Here is a 19,534-nt window from a genome sequence, read left to right as displayed (position 1 = left end):
CTGGCCTTGGACACCTCCAGGGAGGAAGCATTAATCCACTTTTAAACATGGGTGGACACTTTCTTTAAAATACCAACATGAAGACCCAGCCAGCTGCTACTTTAATGGCTAAGGAGTTCCAGAGGCTGTGAATTTGCTGCCATCTACTGACACCAGAGCAGGGCCAGCTCTGAGCTCCTCAGGTCAGGATTTCCTGCCCTTTGGTCAAGTAACTTCAGTTAGTGACTGAAGTTCCCTTTGGTCAGGTAACAAGGAATGCATTTCCAGAATGCATTGCTACAGAGTAAGCCTAAGGGAGCTTATTTTTTCCCCTTCTTTCTCTCAGAGGTCACTCCACTCCATCCAGAACACAGATTGGAAGAGCCAAAGCACACAGAAGTGAACTGCCTCAACCAGAAAAACCAAAAGCAAGACCCAAACCAGAACCCAGCTATCAAGTCCTCTGTCAGGGTTTATTTTAAGGATCTCTTTATGGCTTTCCTCTCAGCCATGTAAAAGCAGCTGAATGCAGCAGGGCTCTCTTGGCCACAAAGGTTTTGTACTTCATGATTCACAGAATCAGAGAATTGTTTAGGCTGGAAAAGATCTTCAACACCACCAAGTCCAACCACTAACCCCAACACTACCAAGTCTGCTGCTAACTCATGTTCCTCTCAGCACCACATCTACATAGCTTTCAAATCCCTCCAGGGATGGGGATTCAACCACCTCCCTGGCCAGCCTGTTCCTGTCTCTGAGAGCCCTTTCAGTCAAGAAGTTTCATTTAACATCCAACCTAAACCTGGGGCAACTTGGGGCTTTTGCTCTTGTCCTGTCACTTGTTCCTTAGGAGAAGAGACTGAACCTCAGATCACTCCAACTTCCTTTCAGGGACTTGTAGAGCCAGGTCTCCCCTCAACCTCCTTTTCTCCAGGCTGCACAACCCCAGGTCCCTCAGCTGCTCCTCACCAGCCCTGTTCTCCAGACCCTTCACCAGCTTCATTGCCTGTCTCTGGACACACTCCAGCACCTCAATCTCTTTCTTCTATTAGTTTTGAATTTTTACTAATTAGTAAATATGAATTCTTTAGCTCTGAACTGTTACTGATATCAGTACCTGGATGTTCTGTATGACAAGGGTCAATTGTAGGAAAAACAGAGCAGTTTTTTATTAGCACAAACCAGAACAACTGAATCTGCTGCTCTTGCAACTCCTAAGGCACAGGCACACCAAGACTGCAGAGAAGTGAAAATCAAAGCTTTTGTTGACCACATCCAATGGAATTCTGATCCACGACTCTTAGTAAACACCAATCCTTCTACAGCAAGACCATGAAACATTGTGGTTTTGACAAGAACTTTTCCAAATGCTTGTGTCTTGTGTCCAAGCAGAAGAATTTTTTCCCTCACCCATCACCCCCAACTAACCCTTTGATAGCTCAGTCTGCACTGAAGCAGCAGTTGTAGGAATTCAGCTGCAGTTTGAGACACCTCTGCTCAGACACACAGCTGGGGACAGCAGCACAGGAGTGACACAGCAGGGCCAAGTCACTGTACAAGAGCTCACACCACTCTTTGGAGGGAGGAAAAACATCCTCCTGTCAGGTTTGTCCTCGGAAAACCACTCATCATGACTTAAAAAGCTTCCTCCTACTCATCTCATCGCCCTCAGAAAAAGGCTAAATGTAACCCAGGTACTTAAATATTTTAATTACAACTCATTACAAGGGTTTTTTATCTCTTGGAACTTTTGAGAAATATCTTGGGTGTTTGCCATCCTGAGGGAGGACCTTTCAAACCAGCTCTTTTCCAGATGCGCTCCAAATCTTTCTCAAATTTTATCTAAAACAGAAAAAAAAAGACAGGAAAAAAAATAGTAACATAGCTCAGGAGCAATACTCAAGTATTCAGCCACTGCTTATGTATCCTAGGGAGAATCTGCTTCAAAGCTTTTTATTAGGCACCTTGTTCTAACTGTCAGAATAGTTTGTCTTAATGCAGAGATAAAACACACAGGGATTTTGGCAGCATCATTTTATGAGCCCTGTGTGAGGAAAACTGAGAAGGTGGAAGATGAAACTAAGAAAATGAAGAAGATCTTCCTCATCATAAAAGTGTTCAACACTGCTTCCTAAGAAACCTGAAGAAATGGAATTAAAATGAACCCAAATTGGCAGGCAGGCAAAGTGAAAATTAACAGAGTGAACTGTATCACAGCAAACCCAACTGGTTAGTGAAAGGTAGCATTAAATGAGAACATCTGCAGCTGGAAGGAAGGGCCCTCACCCCTTCTGTTAAGGGAAGTAAAAGGCTTCTAGGCAGAAAAAGACAACAGGAAGCACTTGAGGATGTTGGCAAGCCAGGAAAGAAGATTAAAACAGTGTCCCTGATATCACAGAACGGTAGGGGTTGGGAGGGACCTCCAAAGATCAAGTCCAACCCCCCCTGCCAAGGCAGGGTCACAGGAACACATCCAGGTGGGTTTTGAATGACTCCAGAGAGGGAGACTCCACCACCTCCCTGAGCTCCAGTGCTCTGCCACCCTCACAGTGAAGAAGTTCCTCCTCATGTTCACATGGAACTTCCTGTGTTCACCTTCATGCCCTCTTGTCCTGCCACTGGGGACCACTGAGAAGAGTCTGGCCTCATCTTCCCGATACCCTCCAAATCAATCCCACTCAAGACCCCCACCCAGCAGCTGACCAGAGACCAGTCAGGGAAGCAGGCACACCTTTGCCAGGAGGCTGTCTCTGCCCTGAGCTCACCTGGCGTTTCTTCTTGCGCCCTTCCTTGATCCTCCTCCGTATGAACTTCCTCCTCTTCAGCAGCTTCTTGTACTTGTGCCGATTCATCTTCCTCCTGCGGATCTCCAGAACGTTCTTACACTGCACCTTGCTGTTAACTGTTCCTTCTCCTTCCCCCACACCATCTCCCTCAGTGGATGGGGGGCAGCTGTAACTCTGGAGAGGTTCCTCACTCACTTCCTCCTGAGCATCGAGGACTTCTGCTTTAGGAAGGGAGTACCTGACCGTCAGCCAGCTTTCTAAGGGGCTGATGGAGAGCTTCCTGGGGATCAGCATCTCTTCCAGGTCAGGGTCCAGAGCGTACCACTGCTGAGGCTGGGCTCCATTCGTGTTAGGGGGCTGGGTGCTATAGTGTGCAGTCACAGAATGATGGCAAAGAAAGGAAGACACCGAGCGTGGCAACAGGCGGCCTTTGGGAAGAAAAGAATTTTACTGAAGAGGAAGAATTGGCAAACAGGACCTTGAGAAAAGCTCTGCTCAGCTCTCAGACCACCAGGCAGCTGTGGCCAGAATAATCCAAGGAAAGAAACTGCTTACAAAGATTATATTGTTAGATTCAGAGAATGAATCCTTAAAGATTAGCCAGTTACAACCCCCTGACCTTCCACCAGCACAGGTTGCTCAAGGCCTCATCCAACCTGGCCTTGAGCATCTCCATGGAGGGGGCACCCACAACCTCCCTGGGCAACCTGTTCCAGTGTCTCCCACCACCACTGGAAAGAAAGACTTTCTTCCTAATCTCCAGTCTAAATCTGCCCTCCACAAGCTTTAATCCATTCCCTCTCATCCTATCACTCCAAGCATGGAAGTCTTTCTTAATTTGAATTGAGTGATGCTGCTGTTACACCATCTGCTAACAGCACCTCATGCAATACTTTACTGTGGAACCTGTGCACGTGCAGTGGTTAGGAACTCTCAGTGCATTGAGCCTCTCTGCTGCTAAGGAATCTCCTCCTAAGCTTAAAAGAGGTCAAACCAGAGCTACGCAACACTGAGAGAATTAGAGACACAATAACATTCAACAGGCACCACATCAGCAACAGCCTCACCACTCCTGTGCTGATTGCTGGGAAGGAAATTACTGGGAGACTGACAGCCCCAGGAAAAGAAACAAAAACAATCCAGGTCACCCAACAGTTGTTTACCTGTAAATCGTGAAGCCTTCAGTAACTGGGAAGTCACTCGTGTTATTAACATGTTGGTTCACTTTGTTCACTGCCAGAGCCAGCAATGACTGTTAAAATAAGCACATTTATTCAATGAAGCAAGGGTGTTGTTTTAAAAAACAGTCTGTATTTAGCCCCAGACTCCAAGCGCTGGGCTCCTTGTTTTACCAACAGGACTTTGCTGCAGGGGCCTGCCCCACAAGCACTGGCGCAGCTGATTCTCAGAAGCTATTAATAAAGCTTCAGCTGGTCGAGGTTTGAAAATGAGGCAGCTTCGCTGGCACACATCTGCCCAGCTCAGAGCCAAGCCATTGCTCCACAGCAGACACCGCAGCGCAAAGAAGCCTCCGGCTGCGCTCAACCTCTGAGGAAGAACCGCGCGGCCTAACCAAAGGTTTAAGAGCGACGCGGGCCGGTCCGCAGCCCTGCGCTGGGCAGGCGGGCAGCCTCTCTCTCTGCGCAGCCCGGCCAGCCACCTCCGTTACCACCCCGCTCCCAAGGCACAGAGCTACCGAACACCCCTCAGAGACCCTCCGGCCCGCGGCCGCCATCACTCACCATCGCCCCTGCCCCCGCCCGGATCTTCCGCTGACGTCAGGCGGGGACGTTGGGCGGCAGCGGGCAGCGCTTTCCAGTGGCGCCCTCCAGTGGCCTTCTCCCGCCGGTGCCATCAGGACCCGGCGTGGGGCTGGTGCGGTCGCACTCTGTAGCCGGGCACCGGGTCTCGGTTTCTCTCTCTTTCCGCAGCTGCCCGCTGCTGCGCCGGGATAGGGTGCTCAGCCCGGTCCGGCTTTCCCCTGCCCTGCAGGGCTGAGCCAGGGGAGGGTTCCCTTCAACCGCCGGAGGGGTGCAGGTGCGCGCTGGCAGCGCTGGCAGCCTGGGACGGGAGGAGAATGAGGAAGGTGCTGGAGCGTGGCAGTGCCACAGACTGGTCCAGCCCTGGCAGGGCTTGGCTGGGCTGCCCGCCTCGGCTCGGTAGCACAACAGGGTGAGGCAGGAGCAGGGCTCCTGGGTTGTTACTTCATGCAGTGACCTCGTGTTGTGTTGGAGCATCCAGGGGAGGAAAGTTTGCAAGGCTTTTCGAGCAGCCAGCTGCTTTCCTATAGCTGTCTCCTCTCCTGCTCACTGCCAGCTGAACCACAGAGCAGGAATTGTTCCCATTGACAGTCCCCACAGCAGGCTGTAGAAGGCTTTTTAGGGCAACATCTAAGGGGTGGGTGTCAGGATGATGGGGACAAACTCTTCTCAGTAGTCACCAGTGACAGGACAAGAGGCAACAGGCACAAACTTGAACATAGGAAGTTCCATCTAAACATGAGGAGGAACTGCTCCTTTGAGGGTGGCAGAGCACTGGAGCAGGCTGCCCAGAGAAGTGGTGGAGTCTCCATCTCTGGAGACTTTCAGTGCCTACCTGGATGTGTACCTGTGTGATCTTTAGGAGATCCTGCTCTGCCGGGGGGGGGAGGTTCAACTTGATGATCTTCAGAGGTCCTTTCTAACCCCTCCCATTCTGATTCTGTGACTCCTTTTCAGATTCAAACTAAATAAACTGGTTCAAACTGTTTGCCCCTTGCCCATCAGGATTGCACTGACACTACAGTCACCAGGAGGTGGAGAGTCTGGTTCCGTGCTGTGAGGAGGGCACAGCATTCTCTTCCCTGCTTACTCACTGCAAGCACGTCCCTAAAAATAGGTCTGAGAGCAGCAGTGTGGAGCCCCAAGCAGGTGTTAGAGTGAGACTTCATACCCCTGCCGCTGTGGGGGTCACGGAAGGCAGCTAGACACCTCTCCCTTCCACACCCTCAGCCCTATCCAAGGGCAGGTCTCACAGTGGCTGCTGTCCAGGAACAGCCACACCTGTCTCTCCCACTTACCTGGCTGTTGTTTTCTTCCCTTGGTGCAGGAACTCGCCATCTTGGCACAGCATGAAAGTGCCTGATCAGCTGGCAGGAGAGAGTGGTGTTGAAGCCAGTCCCAGACTTCAAAGAACCTTTTGCTTTTATCCCTACCTCAGCCAGAACACGCAGCTCTTTCCACCAGCTGCTTTTAGGAGTTCAGACCAGAGCAAGGGTCTGCCTCAGCTTCAGGTACACCCCACCAGGTTACAGCCATCAGGCACTGGTTGGTTTCTTCCTTAGCACATTTCTCTGGTCAGGGGAGAGAAGCTTAGAGAGCAGTCGACTGGAGCAGGTCAGCAAACAGTGTGTTTGTTGAAACCAGACTTTATTGAAGACACTTGTTTATGTACAAAACAACATTCCCACCCCCATCAGGATGTTAGTCACCCACTGGGAACAAAGTGAGTGCCTGGTGTGTGCTGTCAAGCTGGAGATAGTCAGAGTTTGCTGAGGAATTGACAAAAGTACCAAATTTGTGTAGTTTAGAGCTGGACAGGTTCAGCCAGGCTTCAGTTGGGACTGAAGGACGTTGCCCAGAGACCCTGGGGTCTGACAGCTTACATTGGCCTTACCCTGAGGTCAGGTCATTTTTGTTCTGCAAAGAGCAAGAGGTTTGCTTTGTTTTTTTAAGTGGAGAGGAACCAGCCCCTGGTTTGAAATCTACCTTAGAAGGCTCCAGGAGATACCCATCACTAAGAGCACAGTAGTGTTTGCAGGAAGCATTAGAGCAGAGCAGTAGCAATACCAAGTGACAGAGTCAGCCACCTCGCCTCCAGGGACAGCCAGAGAGGGGCTGCCTCTCAGACTGGCTGTTTCAGCTAGTGAGTAAGGAAACCCTAGAGACACAGACATCAGTGGCACAAGTTACACAGTGACTGCTGTGCTGCTCTACCATGGGAGAGTTTCCCCTTGCCAGTCCAGGAAGGAACCATTTTCTTTCTCACCAAGACGGTCCAGGACAGAGAGAATACCTGGGATGGCCTCCTGCACCTGCATGGGAGCCTGGAGGAAAATCAGGATTAGCTCATTACTGGGAATATCCTTCCAGAGGAGGATCAAAAGCATTCAGGGAGTTACCAGAGTCAAGGGGGATGCATTTTCACAGTTCCCAGTGTACCTCTACAGCACGTGGGAGTGTGTACCGTGCAGCAGGGTCTTGCTCAAGGGCTGGGACAACAAAGGAGTCATAATTCCACCTGTTCAGAGCTGTCACTTACCATGTTTCCCCCCATATCTGTCTGAAGCCAGCCTGGATGCAAAGAAATGCAGAGAATCCCATCCGATTTCAAGTCTGCAGCCAGACACCTGGTGATCATGTTCAGGGCAGTCTGGGAGAGTGGAAACCATCATCAATTAGTGTGCTGGCTTTACAGACCTTCAGCAGGACCATGAGCCCTCCACCAGGCTGTCTCCTGGCATAGGAAGGGGCAGGGATGGTATCACAGTGATGGTATCACAATAACTTAGCCAGAATTAGTGAGGGCTTCACTCTCAGAGGGGTCCCTTAAGCTTTGTGAAAGTTCTGTCACCATAAGTTTACCACCCAAAGATGAAACCAAGTCCTGGTGGGAGATAAAGCAGCATTTGGTAGCCCTAAGGAGCTGTGGGGAAAATAATATTGACATAAGGACTCTGTTTTTTCTGCAGCAATCACCACACAAACACTCAGGTTTTTCATTCTGAGCAGGGAAAACAAGCAGCTGAACAGCTTCTGAGGAGGTGGTGTAGGAGGAGCTGGATGTCTAATCTTGACTTCCTACAAACCCAGGCTCTGGATGCGACAGAACTCAGAACTCCACCTCTCCCTAGCCAGCATTACCACATGCACTGAGCTGAGTTTCATGCCTGCTGCCTGGCTTGGATGGAGAGGAACACAGTGAACAGGACACACACTTGATGGCATCGATTCTTCCCTGAATGCCAAGGCCCCCTGAAATGGAGCTGTACCAGAGCAGTGATGGAGCATGTGGGAGCCTGTTCCTAAGGAGCTGCTGTGCCTTTCACAGGTCCCATTTCCACCCACGTGAAGAACAAGAACTGTTCCTGTGTCTGCCTATCCAAGGGGCTGCTGCCAACCTCATTGCTCTCTTGAGCTCAGAGTGGTCTTTAAGTCACAAGCCTGCCCTCACCCAGTGAGCACAGCCCAGGGAAGCCTACAAACCTTTGCTATCCTGTAGGGATAGACCTTGAGGAACATCTCATTTGCCTGGACAAGCTGCATGGAGGCAGCAAGAGAGGACATGTTGATAATAGCAGCTCGGTGGCAGCCCATTCCTGTGCTCAGCTTGGCTGCCTTCCTCAGGAGCGGGAGGAATGCCTGTGAAAATAGGAGTTTAATGTGGTCAGCTTGCTCTTGGCCTGTTCAAGACCAGCCAGAGTCTCAAGCTCTGCTCTGTGAAGAGCTGCAGTACAACTCCATGCCACCAGCACAGAATGCTGATGGCTCCCCAGCCGAGCTGACCGGAGGGAACCTTTCTACAGCAGACCTTCAGTCTCTTCTGCCCACCTCCTAGCCCAGCCTGCCCAGTGACCTGACACCAGAAGGATTTAAAGAGCAAGATCCTCAACAAAAAGACTCTCTTGCTGCTCTCTCCAAGGATGCAGTTTGGTGTCAGACCTGTGCAGTTCCAAGGTGACAAACGCTTAGGGTTACACATCCAGCTCATGGGTGGGAAAGCCTCTTGTAGGACCACAGATCCAGCACATTCCTCCCAGTCCTTACCTTGGTGACCATCAGCTGGGCAACTGTGTTGGTTTCATAGATGGTGAGCATGGTCTCTGCTGTCACCTCCTCCAAGGAAGCCAGCACGTTGATGCCAGCATTGTTAATCAGGCAGTTCAGACCTTTGTCTCCCACAATTTCTTCTACCTCCTTGACTACTTTCTTGATGCTGTTCTCACAGACCACATCTGCACAGAGGAGCCAAGAACAGCCAGGGTGAACAGTGAGCTGGGTGGCTCAGATGCCACCTGTCACTGTACAACACATGCTAAAGCAAAGCCAAAGGCAGCAGTCTGAGTGGGGACGTTTGGGCAGCACACAGAGATGGCAAATGCCCTGAAGGCTTTACCCAGATTGTGTTTCCTCAGTTTTAGCTGAAGATGAGGGTGGTCTTGTTCAGCTGCTGGAGGTGATGGACAGCTACTGCCCACCCAGGAGATCGGTTGCTTAAGAAGCACTCCTCTGGCTTAAACAGAATTTACTCACCCAGTTGGAGGAGCTTGATATTGCTGTACTGCTTGCTCAGCTGCTGGAGCTCCTAGGAAGGAGAAATTGCTTGAGTTATCTTTCTTTTGTGTCTGTCTCCATGGCTATTGCATCAAACACTGAGATCTGCACCTCCAGGGCTGGAATTGCCATTTCTTTCCACAACTGGACTGAAGACAATGATACCATCTTGGTTTCCAAGCTGCTGAGCTGCCTTCCTGAGGAGCAAGATCAACTGCTCCAAGAAACTGGACTCTCCCCCTGCTTAGTCAAGATACCAGCACTCAGTTATTTCCCATCAGTTATTTCCCAGTCTGTGCAACTCGGGGTGTTTGTGGTGTAACCAAAGACCTGGGGCTGCTGCTGCCAGTTCTCCAGCAGACCTGGTGCTCAGCCTGCATTCCAAGCCACTAATTCCCAGTTTCTGTAACAAAATCCTAATTCCCCTGAAGCTCAGCTAGTGCTAGACATCAGATCAGGGCAACAGGAAGGCTTAAGAAAAGCCACTTGGGATTCCTGCTTGCAGAAAGAAGCATTCTAGCAATTTTCCCATGGAAATTCTGTTTCCCAACACTCTCCTTAGCTTCTTATAACTGAAGGTAAAGCAGACATGAAATCTCTTGCATCTGTCCAGAGGAGAACAAGCCTCTCTCTGCTAAACAGCTGTAATTCAGCCATCTGTCCACCACCTCTCAGCAGAGGAATGATTGGGGAAAAAAACAGTGGTGTGGCTGCTGGACAAAGTGTGCCCAACATGAGTTTGTAAGCCCAGCTGGGATATTTGGGTTTCTGTGCCATGTAGCAAAGTGGGAAGCATGGCCAAGGGAAACAGATGGATCTCATACTCCCAGCTATGTTCAGGAGACTTGAGCAGCCCTGGCCAAGCATTCCTGCTCCAGCAGATCCATTTCTTTAGGAGCCCTTTGGGAGTAGGGGTTGGGAGGGCAGGTTTTGAAAGAGTTCTTCTTTGCCACTTGGAGACAACACTCAGGGACTCCATGTCCTCTGTCAAGCTGTGATGCATCACATCTTTTATCTCAGCTCATGCCCTGCAGGACTCTCTCCAGCCTTGTTTAGAAAATGTATTCTCCTCTACAACCGCAGTTAAGGCGATTAAGGGGAGTGGGAAGGCAGGGGAAGAAGTCAGAAGAAAAGAAAAAAAAGGAAATTCCTTCCCTTGGACAGGGCTTAATGGGATGGTTTTCAACAGCCTAACAGCCCAGAACACACTATCTTGTTTATTGACAGCCAGGCATGAAATAGTTCTGCTGTGTCAAGGCCTGCAATAATTATGTGGCTTTGGACAGTCCCCTGGAGTTCAGTTTGACAGGATCCCTTAGGTGGTAATAAATTCCAGAAGGGCTCTGGCTGCTCCAGGATTGTTTATTTATTTAATCAGATTGCTTTACCCTCAGACAGAACCAAGCCATTAACTTCTGCTAAGAGGCCAGAGAGGTTTGTGTGTAGTAACAGCAACTGAGAGGCTTCTGGAGTGAGCCAGCAGTGTGTTCAATTAGGAACTCCAAACCCTGTAGCATGAAGCAGTCTGCAGGACATAAACAGCCTGGGATTACAACTGCTGCATGCAAAGCAGATTTCAAATTCAATGGGGTTCCCACACAGTTAATTACTTGGTTAACAAGCAGCTCCTGCTGCAGTGGGTGGAGTTTCTCAGAAGCAGCTTCCAGGCATAAAGCTGACTTAGCTCTGGCCCTCCACAACCTTGCTCCATCTGATAGGGACACAAGCTGAAAAATCCACTTGGGAAACCTCAAAATAGCAGAAAAACAAACAAACAAACAAATTTCCCCTCACTGTGACTGGAAGGAACATGTGAAGAGGATTGAGAGAAGTTGATGGCAGCACAATCAGATACAGCTCTTCCAAGCCACCAGCCAGGGGTGCTGCTGCTTCTTATCAATTGGGCTCGATGATCTCTGAGGTCTTTTCCAACCTGGTTGATTGATTCTGTGATTTTCCTCTTCTCCCACCCCAAATGGTTTTGATCAAGAGCTCAAAAGCTGCCTGTGCCCAGAGAACTCTGCAAGTGCCTCTGCAATGCAAGCAGGCACTGGTTGTTGCCTCCTGACTGCAGGGATGAGCTTTCCTCGACCTCCCTGTGGTCATCTCTCAAATGCCTTCTTCTGCCTCCCCATTAAAAACAAACTAACCAAACCACCCTCTTCCCTCCCCACCAAACCAACCAAAGAAAATCAAAAGGCAACAAACTTACAGCACCAAAGCTGTCTGCAAGGGTTGGGGTTTGGGTTTGGGTTTTTTTTTTTTTGCAGCTCCCCTTTTTAATATCCCAACGTGCTGGTACAGAGGCACTGCTCCCAGGATAAAGAGGTGACATTCCCAGGAAGAAGAGAGCTCAGAGCACAGCCTAACAGAGCCAGCAGCAGCCCAGAGTGGCAATGCATAGGTGAGTGAGCTCCCTGGCAGTGCTGTTTGGAAAGCAGCTTGTGTTTGAATGTCAGTTTGCACAGCTTCACTTAAAGACAGTAAGTACAGCCAACAGCTCCCAGGCTAACTTGGTTTTAGTTAGAGTGCTGAGAGGCAAATTAAAAACAAACACGACAAAGACAAACAAAAAAAAGAACCCACCCCACAAACCAAACCACTCCACAGCACAACTCCCTGATACTGTGTTTAGCAAAGTAGCTCTAGAGCTGCTCTGCACCTGAGCAGTTACCCCTGAGGATCAACTCAGGGCACTCCAAGAACAATTTAAGGTGAGATCAGCATCTGTTGTTTCCTGCTAGCTGATTTTAATTACCATTAACAAAGAGTCAGCCTTCTGCCACTTGAACAAGGTCCTCTGGCACTGGAGGCTCCAGACACAGCCTGATCAGAACACAGGCTATGATTTCTAGCAGGAATGTTGTCTTTGTGTCATTGAGGAAGATTTACTCTGCCTCGTTTCTGAAAGCATTTTTCACTTTGGTTACAGCTCTTGGAAAGGGCCTGGCCATGCTTGGGCCAGTTGGAAGCAATCAAGCCAGGCTAAGACAGCCTGTGGGCCACTTGGTCAGGGCAAAGGGCATCCTTTGGCTATCCTTTCACATCATCCTGCTTGCACTCAGGACAAAGCTAAAGATGGATCATATCTGCCTCTACCCAGACAGTATCACAGTGTACTGCCAACTTACTCTCTGATTGTGTAACAGATCACACCAGGCTGCTGAGGCTGCCCCAAACCCCCCTCCTCCCTGACTCAAGAGGAGCCACAGCTTCCTACAGAAGTGCAAAACACTTCAGAAAGAAAACCTCAGCACTGCAACCACCCCAAATTAGAAAGGCTTCAAGTGTGCCCCTCTGCCTGATCTAGCAGATCTGTCTTGCTAGAGCTCTGCTCCAGAGATTGCTCAGCTGCTCTTCCCCAGAGCAGAGCACATGGCTGAAATATGTGGCAAAGAGAAAACAACAACAACAAAACCCCCCTGACAGAGACAGTGTGCAGAAGCACTTCAGTGGGAGCTCTGTGTCTGACAAGGGAACAGACAGGGCTCTGTTAGTAACACTATCTCCTACTTCAGAGGAAGGAAAACAGCACATTAAGCCCTGGAAGCTTTCCAGAGCCCAGCAGAGGACTCTTGAGCAGCGAGGAACTGAACACTTTCTTGTTCACCTGGGAACACACTTGGGCTTGCAGGGAGAGCAGGAGGAACAGATGCTCCTGCCCCGAAGTCCCACAGTCAGCTCTCAGCACAGCCCAGCAGAGCAGGGCTGAGTGCAGGAGGCACTGTCAACAGATGCACACCGTGGCTCTGGGGGATCCCTGCAGCTGCTTTGCTTCTCCAGAAAGCCATCCCTTCCTTCCATGCCTCAGTGAGGCACAGAGGGGGCTGGGGACAAGGTTAAAATCATAGAACGGTCAGGGTTGGAAGGGACCTCAAGAATCATCCAGTTCCAGCCCCCCTGCCATGGGCAGGGACACCTCACACTAGATCAGGTTGCTCAGAGCCACATCCAGCCTGGCCTTAAGAACCTCCAGGGGTGAGGCTTCCACCACCTCCTTGGGCAACCTGTTCCAGTGTTTCACTGGAACTCACAGTGAATAAGTTCTTCCTAACATCCAATCTGAGTCTCCCCATTTCTAGTTTTGCTCCATTCCCCCCTAGTCCTATCACTAACCAACATCCTAAGAACTTCCTCACCAGGTTACAGCATCATGAGGTACACCTTAGACTTAGAATTCAGAGATTGTTTTTTTTCCCCTTTGTGGGGAAGCTGGATGGGGGTAGAAGGAGCAAGAAAGAAAAGTTAAAGTCAAGGGAGAATTACAGATGGGGTCCACAAGCTGCCTAACAATAACTGTGCAGTGGTTTTGTGCACCTGGAGGCATCAGGATTGTTTTGCAAGAGATCTGTAGCTGCTTTCCCCTCTCTGTGCTGGAGCAGCCCAAGCAAAGGCAGATCAGAAGCAGAGTGTGGCTGAAGGAGCCCAGTTCGCTGCTTTTCAAGGAGGGGCAGCGGTTATCTAGATTCGCCTGCAGGCCTGCTGCATCTTATCGTGTGATCTAAGCCCATTTGTTAGGCAAATGTTCTGTGAAGGCCACCTAGGAGCCATTGAGCACAAGAACTCGAGTTATTACAGCTCCTGCCAGCACACACTCACATGCAAGAGCCTGCAGCTGTTCAGCATTATCCCAGGGTGTGCAAGGGACGTGCTGCTCGGTAGGGAGCAGAGGAAGCAGCCTCTTCCCCGGCAGCTCTTTCCAAACTCACCTCCCTAGAGGCTTCTCTGTCCACTCTTTGGCGTGCTCCAAAGCATGCAGTGCTCTGGGTGACAGCAGACACTGCCCAGACACTCTCCTGAGAGCTCTCAGCTACTGGCAGTCACTGCTGCCTGTTGTCCCCAAGCTGGGTGCTGGATCTGCCAGTAGCTAAGGGGATTTCATCACTCTGCCTCTAAAACTGGAAAATGTTTGTTTAAAGGCTTTTCCTTCAAGCTCTTCCCATTCTTTTTCTCCCTCTCCCTGCATTCTGCAACAGGGGGAAAAAATGCTGCTCTATCAAACTAGCAGAACTGAAGAGAGCTGTCCAAAGCTGCTGCTCTCCAGGTTCCTCCTCTGCTCCAGGAGAGCAGCAAGCTCCTCTTTAAGCAGGATCTTTTTTTCCTTATTGTCACTTGCCACAAAGCAAAGTGGGAAGAAACAGAATGGGGTCATTTGAATCACTGTCAAGAGGAAAATGCAGCACTGAAAAATGCTCAGGTGTGCAGAGGAAGAACAACTCACTCAACTTGTTCACACTGCATGGTCAACCAACAGGTCTTAGCTGGGCAAAGCTCATTTCATGTGCACCAAACCATGTCTGCAGTGCAGCAGTCTGACCTTTGGCGTTTCAAGGTTTGGCTGGGAAAAAAAATAAATTAAAAAAATCAGTGAAGGCAAAACTTTCTCTCTGGGAAAGAAAGCAAACAACTGACCCTTTGCCTTTCCTTACCACAATCCACACTGCCAAAGTATGGATCCAGGCTTTGGGATAGTTGTACAGGGTGCTGACTCCCACTGCTCATGGGCTCAGGCAGGTCTGTGCTTGTCCTCTGCCAGCCAGAAGGACTAACAGCATGGTGGAAACACACCTCAGAAGGTCAGAAAGTTCTGTGCCATCCTCATGCTTTGCAGATGGGACAGATACCACTAAGTGAGGCTGCTACAATACCTTTAGTAAAGATCTCCCTTCCTTGTGGAGTTTCCAAACCCATCTGTTAGAAAAATGCTTTCAGCTGGCCGCAGAGGTTTCTATTGATGTACTGCCAAAGCACAGCACATGGCCTGGAGGTCCTCACAGAGAACAAAAACCCACCCTGATCCACCAAGGACAAACCTTGCCTCCCTTAGAAAAGAAAGAAAAAAAAAAAAAAAGAAAGATTCGGATGTACCCCATGTGGCCTGCAGAATCACCACTTGGGGTTACTGGAATGTGGCTCTTGGCCAGCTTCCTGCCTACATGAGGCACAACTGCCAGCAGCCTTTCCAGGTTCCTCCTGCTGCAAGCAAGGAGGGACCCAGACTCTTCCCAGGCACACTGTGTTCTTTGAAGGCTATTTCACCACCTTCTGCAGGTTTAACAGCCTTATTTTTTTTTTTCCCTCAAGGTTTTTTAAGTCCTGGCAATGCCAAAACCCTCCCATGCTGTGTTAAGATCAGTCTGGGTCATGTTTCCTAGGAAGCTCTTCCTATTGAGGGAATCATTTCACTTCTCCATGTAACTGATCCAAGGCCATTATAATGAGAAATCACTGCTGAGCACGGGGGCCAGTGAGTGAAACAGAGAACCTCCCTCAGCAGCAGCTAAAGCAGCTTCAGAACAAACAAGTGAGCAGGGAGATCTCTATCTAACACCAGGTCATATGTCACTGCTGGTTTCCTGTAGCTGCTGCACCTCGCAGTTGTGCAATCTCTGATAGGAAATACATCTGGGATGCAGGCCAGGTCTTGTAACAGGAGCCCAAAGCCAGCAGGATGGTGCTGCATACCTGCTCAGGAGCTCAGGTAGTGGCTCTGAAAGGCACTCTGTGCTCCAGATTTCTGTCTCGCTGCACTGTCTCTCAGCAGTTCCATTCAGAAATATCCTAAATGTGCCTTTGTGCTCCAGAGATGGTTTAGGACAACAAGAAACAGAATGAAGACCTTTTCCTTTGGTTTCAGAAGTACCTGCAGAGCAGCACAGTGGTGCTGGAGAAGGGAGTGCAGGTGTGTGACCAGCCCTGAGCTTTCTGCCTTGAAGGAGAAGCCTCAGCACTATCCTTTAGCTAGGCAGTAAGCAAAGTTGCTGTTTGTTTATTGCTAGCACGGTGTGATGACAGTTTGCACTGAGAATAATAAAATCCACCACGAGGGAGCAGACATTAAGCTCTGCTTACCTCTGCACATGCCAGGGAATTTGCCTTGTGCCGTGCTTGAAACAGGGGAGATGCAGAAGCAAGGGGTTTGGGAATCAATTCTCCAACCAAGAGGCTTGGGACAGGCACAGAGATGAGAGATCAGCTTCTTCTTTCAGATTCCCTGGAGCTCTGAAGCTTTCCTAGGAGAGGGGGAGGTGATACCTGCCTGTATGGCTGTGCTGCCCTGGCAGCATTCGATCTTGCTGAGGAGAGGCAGCATCAGACTCGAGATGCCATAGAGGACACTAGTGGCCACCAAGTGAGCAGAGAGATAATCCTCATTATCAGTTTAGCTCCCAAAGGCTCTGGGAGTGCCTTTAATTTGCCTGAGAGTCATTTATTAACAGTCTAGGGATAGGGAAGGTGTATGAGCACATTCCTGCTATGCTGTAGCACCAGGAATGCTAACTGAAAGGGGAAAGGGCTGCAAGTGAATTCACCAGCAACACAGAGCTAAAACTGCTCTGTTTGCAGCAGAGGATTCTGGTCCCTACCCAGCCAAGAAGGGCACTAAGAGGAGCATTTAATTCATCATTCATTTGGGCTTTCTCACTTGTTGCAAGTCCAGTAGGAAAAGGGAAACAGGGCACAGCTCCTTTGGGAACAGACACACCACGAGACACATACCATGTAGGAAAGGCAAGGAAAGCTCTAATGGGTTTTGATGGGAAGGCTGCTGGGGGATGAACTGACCCTAAAGGCCCCCAGGTGTGTGCAGAACTGGGGAAGGTCAAGACAAAGTCATCTCCAGCTGCAAACCCAGCGAGAAACAGGGACTGGAGAAGGTGGGTGGCTCTGGGATGCTGCAGCCCTGCCAGCTCGCCTCTCCTCCTCTCGGGAATGCTTACAGGTACCCGAGGAGCAGCATCCCATGCTCATCTACCTCGGATACTTTCACAGCACCGGCTCCATCCGATCCGGTCACCTACCGCCTGCGGGAGCTCAGCCTCAAGCTCCCAACCCCAGGCTGGGCACTCGCTGCCGGGACACCAGCGCTCGGGGGCGGAGATGCTCGACCTCTTCTGCGCTTCCAAAAGTGCCTTCTCCTTCCCCCCACCCCGGGCCAGCACCACCGGGACGTTCTCCAGGCTGCATCTCCGGGTAGGGAGAGTCCCGCAGCCCAGCCCGGCCCGGCCGGTACAGGGGCTGCGGGTCGCGGCACACCGGGAGCGGAAGAGGCGCAGCGATGCCGCGGACTGGCAGCATCCCCTGCCGGGGACCCCCGCCCCGCTTACCTGCGCCTTTTCGGGGTACCGGCAGGTCGCAAAGACGAAATCCGGGGAGGGGCTGGAGGCTGCGAGCCCCCGCACCAGCCCCAGCCCAATGCCCCGGCTGCAGCCGGTGATGAGCACGGAGCGGCAGCGCGGCTGGGCCATGCTGGCACGGCTCGGCTTAGCAAGGCTTAGCTCAGGTCTGCACAGTTTAGCTCGGCTCGACTTCTCTCACAACTCTCCCAGCCCTTCCTACCCGGTTCTTAACCTGCGCAGCGCGGAGCCGGCACCACCGCCCCGATCCCGCCCCCCGGCCCGGCTCAGCTCGGCACGGCTCAGCCCAGCTCAGCTCAGCACCTCCCCCACAGACAAAGCACCTCCCGGCCACCCACAGCCCCTTCGCCTCCCGGAGCCGCCGCAGCCCCGGAGCTCGGTTCCCGCCTTCCAGGAGGATCCCGCGGCCGGGCGCGGGGAGCGGTCCGGGATTCGGGGTCTGAAGCAGGGAGTGTTTGGCTGAGCTTCGGTCTGTAGCCCCCGGGAAGAGCAGAGTGTGCTCAGCAAATGACCCTTTGCGGATGCAAAAGCCTCTTCACCTCCAGGCAAGCAGGCTCAGGGAGCTCGCCCTCAGCCAGCAGCCCTTGGGGGGGAAGGTTTGGGGATGAATTGCCCTAGGCTCACAACTGTTGTACCCGAGACAACTTTACTCTGTTTGTGTGGAAATTAGCTGCAAGGTTGTGGCCTTTCACTGCTTAAAGGGACCTGTAAAAAAGATGGGGACAGACTTCATAGCTGAGAGGACAAGGGGTGATGGTTTGAAACTAAGAGAAGGGAAGTTCAGACTGGACATAAAGAGGAAATGTTTTACACTGAAGGTGGTGAGACCCTGGTCCAGGCTGCCCAGAGAGGTGGAAGGTGTCCCAGCCCTGGAACCATCCCAGGTCTGGCTGTCTGAGTCTCTGACTGACCTGCTCTGGTTGCAGCTGGCCCTGGTGACTGCAGTGGGGTTGGGCTTTGAAAGGTCTCTGCTTCATGACCCTGTTAGAGAACTTCTGTCTTTGTTCTTCTTTATGTTGGGTGTTAGGAAAAATTCCTTTCCTGCAAGAGTGGTGAGGCACTGGAACAGGCTGCCCAGGGAGGTGGTAGAGTCAGCAGCCCTGGAGACGTTCAAGAAAGCTGAGGACATGGCACTTGGGGATGTGGTTTAATGGCCACAGGGTCCTAGGTTGACAGTTGGACTCTGATCTTAGAATTGTTTTGGTTGGAGAAGCTCTTTCTGATCCTGTGATCTGATGTCTCTGTCCCATTTCCCTTTGGCTGGTTTCTTTATTTCTAGACAGCAGCAGCTCCAAATCCTGGAGAGGATCTGCACCTCTGCCAATGCCTGCTCCTGCTGGAGAGCTTGAAAGATTTGATATCCTCATGGCATGCTCCCAGGGTGAAGATATCCTTGAGTTACACTCCCAGGAGGGAGGTGACAAGATCCTTGCAGTCCTTTCTCAGGCCTTCAGACACAAAAAATGTGGATTGCAAGCAAAGCTGAGCAGCAACACAGCTTCTTCAGCAGTGTTTTTGTTCTTTGTGGAGAAAGTCATAACTGACACTTATTTCTGGAGTCCCACAGAACAGTCCCCACCCTGCTCTTTTCCCTCTCTAGGTACAGAGACCTGGGCTGCCACCAAGCCAAAGCCTTGAGGAGGTTCTGAACCAGGTCCAAGGTTTAGCGGATGCAAAGTGTTTGCCCATTGCAAAAGCCGCAACGAAGAGGAATGTGGTGGTTACTGGGATGCTTCACTGCCTTTTTATGGCATCAAACACCCACAGCACTTGGCAAACAAACCCTGAGGGCAACTTCCCTCGTAAATTGTCCCTTTCCCTGATAGGTTTGGAAATAGATAAGAGAAGTGGCAAGCATGGCTGGTCCTGCTTCACTGCTGGCGATCAGAGGAGGAATCATTTGTCTTCAGCCCACTGAGCCATGGGGCAGGGGACAACACCCACTTGTTGCACTCTGCCTGATGGATGACTCACACCAAAAGGGAAACCCAACACCACCATGGCCATTAAACCATGTCCTGAAGTGCTGTGTCCATGCATCTTTGAACACCTCCAGGGATGGGGACTCCACCACCTCCCTGGGCAGCCTGTTCTCATCCCTGACCACTCTTGCAGCAAAGAAATTGTTCCCAATATCCAACTTAAACCTTCCCTGCTGCAACTTGAGGCCATTTCCTCTTCTCCTATCACTTGTCCCATGGAAGGAGACCAACACCTGCCTGGCTCCAACCTACTTTCAGGGAGTTGGAGAGAGCAATAAACCTCCCCTCAGCCTCCTCTTCTCCAGACCAAGCAACCCTAGTTCCTTCAGCCACTCCTC

At 50.9% G+C, this 19,534-nt stretch overlaps 2 protein-coding genes across 2 annotated transcripts; both read right to left on the bottom strand.

Annotated features, from left to right (window-relative positions):
- Positions 1 to 1,540: 1,540 nt before the first annotated feature.
- On the bottom strand, positions 1,541 to 4,012 carry AURKAIP1 (aurora kinase A interacting protein 1). The gene is made up of 3 exons (XM_054394991.1): positions 3,929 to 4,012; positions 2,745 to 3,193; positions 1,541 to 1,821 (listed from the first exon to the last, which is right to left on the bottom strand). Exons 1-3 carry the CDS (start codon positions 3,978 to 3,980, stop codon positions 1,714 to 1,716), a joined length of 609 nt encoding a protein of 202 aa, XP_054250966.1. The 5' UTR covers positions 3,981 to 4,012; the 3' UTR covers positions 1,541 to 1,713.
- A 2,204-nt stretch (positions 4,013 to 6,216) lies between these two features.
- Positions 6,217 to 17,325, bottom strand: LOC128977411 (C-factor-like). The gene is made up of 6 exons (XM_054394936.1): positions 17,185 to 17,325; positions 9,056 to 9,107; positions 8,570 to 8,757; positions 8,009 to 8,164; positions 7,065 to 7,175; positions 6,217 to 6,849 (listed from the first exon to the last, which is right to left on the bottom strand). Exons 1-6 carry the CDS (start codon positions 17,323 to 17,325, stop codon positions 6,736 to 6,738), a joined length of 762 nt encoding a protein of 253 aa, XP_054250911.1. The 3' UTR covers positions 6,217 to 6,735.
- Positions 17,326 to 19,534: the final 2,209 nt, after the last annotated feature.

Source organism: Indicator indicator, chromosome 32 (genome assembly GCF_027791375.1).
Source record: "Indicator indicator isolate 239-I01 chromosome 32, UM_Iind_1.1, whole genome shotgun sequence".
NCBI lineage: Eukaryota > Metazoa > Chordata > Aves > Piciformes > Indicatoridae > Indicator > Indicator indicator.
Note: the sequence above shows the minus strand (reverse complement) of the source record. Positions and strands in the feature narration are given on the sequence as shown.

Excerpts from the sequence above, each read along its gene's own strand:
- AURKAIP1 (XM_054394991.1), bottom strand. The coding sequence starts at position 3,980 with ATGTTAATAACACGAGTGACTTCCCAGTTACTGAAGGCTTCACGATTT. Across the intron at positions 3,194-3,928 it reads GAAGGCTTCACGATTTACAG|GCCGCCTGTTGCCACGCTCG; the intron begins GTAAACAACTGT and ends TTCTTCCCAAAG. Across the intron at positions 1,822-2,744 it reads GGCGCAAGAAGAAACGCCAG|ATAAAATTTGAGAAAGATTT; the intron begins GTGAGCTCAGGG and ends TTTCTGTTTTAG.
- LOC128977411 (XM_054394936.1), bottom strand. The coding sequence starts at position 17,325 with ATGGCCCAGCCGCGCTGCCGCTCCGTGCTCATCACCGGCTGCAGCCGG. Across the intron at positions 9,108-17,184 it reads GGTACCCCGAAAAGGCGCAG|GAGCTCCAGCAGCTGAGCAA; the intron begins GTAAGCGGGGCG and ends TCTCCTTCCTAG. Across the intron at positions 7,176-8,008 it reads ATCCCTACAGGATAGCAAAG|ACTGCCCTGAACATGATCAC; the intron begins GTTTGTAGGCTT and ends CCACTCTCCCAG.